The sequence below is a fragment of the Chenopodium quinoa genome, unplaced genomic scaffold (genome assembly GCF_001683475.1).
Source record: "Chenopodium quinoa cultivar QQ74 unplaced genomic scaffold, ASM168347v1, whole genome shotgun sequence".
NCBI lineage: Eukaryota > Viridiplantae > Streptophyta > Magnoliopsida > Caryophyllales > Amaranthaceae > Chenopodium > Chenopodium quinoa.
In genome coordinates, this window is record NW_018744830.1 from 203,179 (window position 1) to 210,078 (window position 6,900).

Here is a 6,900-nt window from a genome sequence, read left to right on the forward strand (position 1 = left end):
GTGTAAAGTCTTTACAAAATTTACTCTACACTTTAATTGGTAAGCTTTTCCACTTACATCTCGACTTGCTCTCTTGTTCTATCCCTCTCCTCATCAATAATTGTATCCTCCCATATGGCCATATGCATAGAGTTGCATTTGTTTCTTAGAGAAGTTGAGGCATAAGGCAATCTTTTAGAGACAAAGGAAAAATTATATACTAGTAAAAAAAATAACCACATGATACTTGGACTTCCTTTCAAAAAATGTCTCTATATTCTTCAAAAAAAAAAATGTCTCCATATAAACACCATAAGGCTTAAGGCTTATTTAATAAATTAGGATAGATATACATACCATTAAACACATAATAAAACATAAGATGTGCTGTTAAATGTACCTGATTAGCAAAACAATTATGTTATAGAGCTAACCCAATTACTGCTGGCCTGCTGGGTAACTTCACTTCTTATTCCATTATATAAGTCATAGTTCATTAAGTTCATGACATACATCAATTTTATTCAGTAGTAATCATACAATCAAAGTCATACAAGTCCTCACAATAGGAGGTACATATTGATGCATCTAGAAGCATGAGATCTTATCTACAACAACGAGGCTGCTTCTTTGTCTAGAAACCAAGTCATCTCATCTTCCGGCGAAACCATTTGAGCTGGCAGAACATCAGTAGTACTCTTGTCACCGAGCACCGTCTTCACTGCATTGACCTCGCCACATCCACAAACCACAAGAGCAATGTAAGCAGAAGAGTTGATTACAGGAAAGGTGAAAGTGATTCGCTCTGGAGGTGGTTTTGGCGAGTCCTTAATAAAGGTAACCCATTTCTTATGCTCCTTAAGGAGCGGATGACCAGGAAACAAAGACGCGACATGTCCATCTGGACCCATGCCCAAAAGCATAAGGTCGAATTTTGGGAAGCCTGTAGCTTGTGATGTTGCTATCACATTGCTTTCGACGAGTTTTCTGATACGGGTTTCGTAATCTTCAGCTGCCCCTTCTGGGGAGAGTGCATCATTGATGGCATAAACTTGCCCAATTAGGATAGGTACCTGGTAGAATTAGGAGGTGTTGCATGTGATTTGTAGCCATATGAAAAATATGCATCCAATTCATATATCACTCTGATTCTCCTCTAGATTTTTCAGTTACAATTTTTAGAGTCAGTATTATTGAAAGGATATTAACAATAATGTTAAACTAATTTCACAAACAGATTTTTATAGTCAGAAACTCAACCATCTCATCATTTGTACTCGATACATAGATTGATTGACCTTGAAATTTGGCTAACACTAAACCGTACTCATCTATGTAATCAACTTTGAATATCCATTTTACTTAATCAAATTGTCTAAAACTATGAGCCGGTCAAAGTATAACACTTAAATTTAGGGACGAAAGAATATCCATTTGTCATAAATTATTACATATTAAAAGTTATTTCATGTGATCTATGTAATCGACTCCCTAACAAAAGCTCAGTAACTATCACGATCAACCAAACATTATCCAAGTTATTCGAATTGTTGATCATTAACAGTAAAGAGATAAATGAAAGTATAATCAATGTAATTAGAAAAAAATATACCTTAGACAAGAAACCATCAAAGGCAAGCTTATAATTACTGTCAGGATGATCTCTGGGAACAACTCTTTCATCAAGCCAGAACACATGCCATTTTGACCAATCAATTGAATTTGAATAGGGTGGTTCCACCAATTTCCTAAATTATTTCCAATAATTATTTAAAAATAAAAAACCCAATTACTTAAATTTAAAAATACATGAAAATAAAAAAAGATTCATACCTGAGATTTTGTATAAGGTATCCCCCAGAAAGAACAACAGTAAAAACGCCCCTTTCTCTGACAAACTTATCAGACAAATCAGCGACGTATTTTGACAATTCTGAAGCTACAACTTCTTCAGAATCTAAGATATTTACATTAACAGGAGATTTAACCTCTGACATTGACGCTTTCTGATCTATATATTTATTGTATTTGAAAGATTGCTGTTCTGGATTTTGATGGTTTTAGTGACAAAATAAATGTGAGTCTTTAAACGTAGTAGAATACTAGAATAGAATAAAAGGGTGATTTGATTGTTTGGTTCAATAATCAGCACGAATAAGTGGAGTTCTCGTGTAAGATGTAGTATGTGATAGTGTTATTTTTCCTAAAGTAGTACCACACTTTATTGCACAACTCGAAATTGTTCCGATCATACAAAGACTATATTTGGTTCACCTTATTTTATGTTCTTATTATGTAGTATATTGAAAAATGTTACTCGTATCTCAAATATATAAAGGTATATAACAAAAAAATAAAACAATTTGTAGGTTAACTACAAGAGTATGTAGCAAGGGACAAGTACGAACACGACTTGTATGGTTTTACATGTTACATGCTACTCCGTATTAGTAGAATTGTTAGAATCATATTTTAGCACTTGAATAGGATTGTAAGAATTGTATTACCTAGCGGATAGTTATATATCTCAAATGGGCAACTTTGGTGCATCTATTTTGACTTCTAAAGGCAAAATTGTTCTCACAACACCAAGTGTCAGGACGGAAAAATGTTAAGCTTGCCTTTTGAAGTTCCATAAACAAGATTTGTTATACTTCAAAACTCATCACTTATATAAAAAATATAAGTTACGTGGAAAATTATGATAATATGTATTATACTGCATAACATAACTGTTGAAGATGAACGAGAAGGTTACATTTATAACGAGAAATATGGAGCTTTTATATAGTTTGATTGAGCAAGAGATGTTGATGACTTACCAACTAATTATGTACGTTGGTATGCTAATACACATTGGTCATTTGCAACTTTCATTTTAAATCTTTGTGTACTTTTACCAAATTGAGCTTTAAACGGAAACTATTTACGAAAATGGTTGCGTGGCAAAACTATTTACCAAACTAAGCTTCCAGCATAAAACGCTGTCTCGGACAGCGTTTTACCCCTGGTTTTTTTTTTTAAAAAAAAATTCAACTACAACTATTTTATATGTTCAACATAAAGCGCTGTCTCAGACAGCGCTTTATGCTTGAACATAAAGCGCTGTCTCAGACAGCGCTTTATGCTTGAACATAAACGTGTCTCAGACAGCGCTTTATGCTTGAACATAAAGCGCTGTCTCAGACAGCGCTTTTCTGTTGGAAACAGCAACCAGCATCCAGGCAGAAAACAAGCTTCAGCAAACAGCTTGCATGCTGCAGTCCTCCAACAGCCACCACAACAGCCAGCTCCACAACCCTACCCCACCACCGTCGACCACCAACTCCGCCACTCTCCACCACGTACCACCACCATATTCTGGGAGTTCCGTCAACTTTAAGCACTGCAGAAAACTCGAAACAGCCCAACAACAGTCCAACCACCAAATTAACTTCAAAGCACACACGGAGTCATTCAAAAAAGATTTATTATATTAATTTCATAAGTGTTATGTACATCATTACACAAAATAACAGGGAATACAACAGATAATACTAGCCCGACTCATTTATTCGGGGTAAAGGTCCTGCCTCCTGAGTGTCGGCCCTCCGTCTGACACGTCGCCGCCTGTAATGAGTGACGGTGGTGAATGGGTCTCGGGGCGGTGGGGGAGTCAGCTGACTGGACGAGGGGTCCTCCTGGGTACCAGAGGGCGCAGTACTGTGGATGTTGTAATCCTCTGCGTGTCTGGGTGACGTAGGATCACATCCACCGCTGCTCTGGTCGAGATCGAACTGTGAGTTGCCATCATGACCGTCCCGCCGGTGGGCGAGATGAGCGTGACCATATCTCCGTAAGGTAGCGACGCCCATATCTCGCACCTGCTCGACCTGGGCTCTAGTGGGTCCGCACTCAAGGGAGACTGATAGCGCATCAACCATCGCCACCATATCCGCCGCCTGCAGTAATCATCGATCAGTCAGATCTATGGCATACAAATATGGAAATTGTTGAAAAGGAGTAGAAAAATAATAACTCACATATCCGCTAATGATGTCATATGCTGGATGGTAATGTGTGGATGGTGGTGCGTAGCTGGGGTTGATGAAGCGTCGTGTGATACGCCTGTACCACACCATGTACGGATCGTCGGGATCCATAGCCCCCTGCATTAGATCACCTCCAACGATGAACTCCAACCGTTGCTCCCATAGCTGAAGGAAACGCCAATGCTCCAGCGCCCAGCTGGTCTCCCCCTTTCCCCGACGATCAATGCCGTGAAGCTGTACACTAGTGTCACACCCCTGTGGGATAGTCTGGCGTAGTCCAAACTGCCTCATGACTCGGTCGGGCAGGTGACTCTCCACAACCTCGAAACAGATCAGGGGGACCCTAGCACGCCACTCCGCCTGATGGTCTAGCAGATGTGGAGGCATGGCATCTACCAAGTCAGGTACATACGGGTCCCATGTCACCTGTAAATACACATCAACAGTAATATTATGAATATGTTAGTTCGCAACAAGTACAATGTTAAAACAAAAAAGCTAAAACTGTATTTTAAATTGTTACCTGGTCCTCGGTGAGTCGGTCTAGGGCGTCTCGGTAATACGGAAGACCCCTCGCCGCATGAGCATGTGTCAGCCTGGGTACCACCCACCTAATATCGAACAATGTTTCAGTTAACAACCCCGCGCATTAAATAAAGCCTAACTCAATGAAAGTTGTATCGAACCTGCAACCATATGCCTCATCCGGTGTAGGGAGCGGGGGAGCATCGTACGCCTGGTACTGGTCGTCCTGGTCCTGCTCCCCCCGACGGTGTATCGCAGGTCTGCCTGGTCTGCCTACATGGATATGCTCCCAAGCCCAGAACTGGCACACAGAGACACAAAACTAGCTTCAGTATGAAATATGTAAGTGCGTGGTGAAATAGTTTTTTTGGTACAGAAATAAGTGAGGTACCTGGAGGACAATCAGGGGACCTCCAATCTCGTTAGCACCTACGTGGGATGCTCTGCACAGCTGGCGATACAACGTCGCCAGACAGGCACTACCCCAGCTGTAGCCTCGGATATGATCCCAGTCGTGGTCCAACAGCTGCACGTAAATGAGCTGGAGATGGCTCCCGCTCTTATTCCCGAACAACACGCCCGAGATGAGGAAGAACAAGTACGCCCGGGCGTATCTCTGAACCTGGGCGTCATCAGCCCCTGGTGGTAGCTCACGGAAAGTCTCACGGACCCAGCCGGTCCTCAACCCGGATCCCCTAATATCGGCGGGACCTGGCTGGACACCAAGTACCCGACCAACCAAACCGACGGGATCGACTAACGCGTGTCCTGTCACCGCAGACCCATGTACTGGAAGGCGCGTAAGAATCGCCACGTCCCGTAACGTAACGGTCGTCTCACCAACAGGTAGGTGGAAGGAGTGCGTCTCCTGTCTCCACCTCTCCGCGAGCGCAGTGACAAGCGCTCGATCGATCTCCCTATACGCCATACGGTGAAAACCACCTAAACCGACAAACTCGACGTACGCCAAAACGCGAGGATCGATTCCCCACCCCACCATGAACCTGGTGGTGTAATGCCTGCAAACGAGCTGCTTTGCCGGATCAACCTGTTAGAAAGAAATTAAGATCATATACCATATAAACTCAACAAGCTGTAGTCCATGAACAAACAAATGCAATATTACCGTCTGATCCCATACGGCAACGCTGCGGTGTGTGCCCTGTAGTGTAAGCACAGAAGGGTCAACGGGTCCAGGCGTACGATCTTCACCGTCCATCGTATCTGTTCACATGCAATTTAACAAATCCCAACAGAGTTAACGCATTAGCAATTAACCAAAATGTTAACGATCAAATGTTCCAAATGTTATTAAATCAAAATGTTCCAAATGTTATTAAATCAAAATTACATTTTGTGACGCCATATTCTACATAACCAAAACACATTTTAGGATTATCGAAATCTAGAGCGAGGTAAATTATCAACACTGAAATAAGACTCTTCTCACCTATAACAACTTCACTTTCAACAACTTCACCAATTTCAACAATTTCATGAACAATTTGAATTATTTCAACAATTTCAACCTAAACTATTTCAATAATTTCAACAATTTCATCTCTTCTCACCAATTTCAACCATTAACAACTTCAACATTTTCACCATCATCAACTTCACCAATGTCATGAACAATTTCAATAACAATGTACCACATCACCATCAATAATTATCAACAATGTACCACATTTTCATTAATAATTAGCAACAATTACATGCAATTGACATGAATTAACAACAAGTAAGAGCAATTACATACAATTCACAATAATTAACCACAATAACTATGCAATTACACTAAATTCAGTTTAGGGCTAACCACGAAATTGAGTGAGTGAGTGTGAGAGGGAGGAGGGCAGCAGCAAGGTGGCGGCAGCAGCGGTGGCGCAAGGGTGGGCGGCGGCGGCAATGCGGGTGTTTGAGTACGGTCGTGGTTTAGTGTGAGAGGGAGGAGGGAAAGCGTTGAGGTTGAGGTTGAGTTCTTGCGCATTCTGCTGAAGTGAACATGCTGATATATGGCCATGAAACGCTGTCCCGGACAGCGTTTCATTTAAAAAAAAAAACAGGGCATAAAACGCTGTCTCGGACAGCGTTTTACCCATTGAATTTTTTTAAAAAAAAACCCAAGGATAAAACGCTGTCTGAGACAGCGTTTTATGCCCTACTGAATTTAAAAAAATACAGAAGGTAAAACGTTGTCTGGGACAGCGTTTACCAGTTGAATTTTTTTTAAAAAAAAAACCAGGGGTAAAACGCTGTCCGAGACAGCGATTTACCCTGGAAGCTTAGTTTGGTAAATAGTTTTGCCACGCAACCATTTTTGTCAATAGTTTACGTTTAGAGCTCAAATTGGAAAAACGTTCTA

At 41.1% G+C, this 6,900-nt stretch overlaps 2 protein-coding genes across 2 annotated transcripts; both read right to left on the reverse strand.

The window, feature by feature from the left end:
• Nucleotides 1-402: 402 nt before the first annotated feature.
• LOC110704308 (probable 6-phosphogluconolactonase 4, chloroplastic) lies at nt 403-2,234 on the reverse strand. The gene is made up of 3 exons (XM_021882095.1): nt 1,813-2,234; nt 1,592-1,727; nt 403-1,052 (listed from the first exon to the last, which is right to left on the reverse strand). Exons 1-3 carry the CDS (start codon nt 1,974-1,976, stop codon nt 588-590), a joined length of 765 nt encoding a protein of 254 aa, XP_021737787.1. The 5' UTR covers nt 1,977-2,234; the 3' UTR covers nt 403-587.
• A 954-nt stretch (nt 2,235-3,188) lies between these two features.
• Nucleotides 3,189-6,629, reverse strand: LOC110704309 (serine/threonine-protein phosphatase 7 long form homolog). Its single transcript, XM_021882096.1, has 7 exons — nt 6,355-6,629; nt 5,662-5,759; nt 4,927-5,583; nt 4,697-4,836; nt 4,534-4,621; nt 4,002-4,436; nt 3,189-3,920 (listed from the first exon to the last, which is right to left on the reverse strand). The coding sequence occupies exons 2-7, from the start codon at nt 5,752-5,754 to the stop codon at nt 3,516-3,518; spliced, it is 1,818 nt and encodes a 605-aa protein (XP_021737788.1). The 5' UTR covers nt 5,755-5,759; nt 6,355-6,629; the 3' UTR covers nt 3,189-3,515.
• Between the last annotated feature and the right edge of the window lie 271 nt (nt 6,630-6,900).

Bases quoted from the DNA above. Each gene is read 5' to 3' on its own strand.
- LOC110704308 (XM_021882095.1), bottom strand. From the start codon at position 1,976: ATGTCAGAGGTTAAATCTCCTGTTAATGTAAATATCTTAGATTCTGAA. The intron at 1,728-1,812 runs GTATGAATCTTT...GAAATAATTTAG, and splicing joins TACCTTATACAAAATCTCAG to GAAATTGGTGGAACCACCCT. The intron at 1,053-1,591 runs GTATATTTTTTT...TAATTCTACCAG, and splicing joins TTGATGGTTTCTTGTCTAAG to GTACCTATCCTAATTGGGCA.
- LOC110704309 (XM_021882096.1), bottom strand. From the start codon at position 5,754: ATGGACGGTGAAGATCGTACGCCTGGACCCGTTGACCCTTCTGTGCTT. The intron at 4,837-4,926 runs GTACCTCACTTA...TCTGTGTGCCAG, and splicing joins GTCCCCTGATTGTCCTCCAG to TTCTGGGCTTGGGAGCATAT. The intron at 4,437-4,533 runs GTAACAATTTAA...GTGTATTTACAG, and splicing joins ACCGACTCACCGAGGACCAG to GTGACATGGGACCCGTATGT.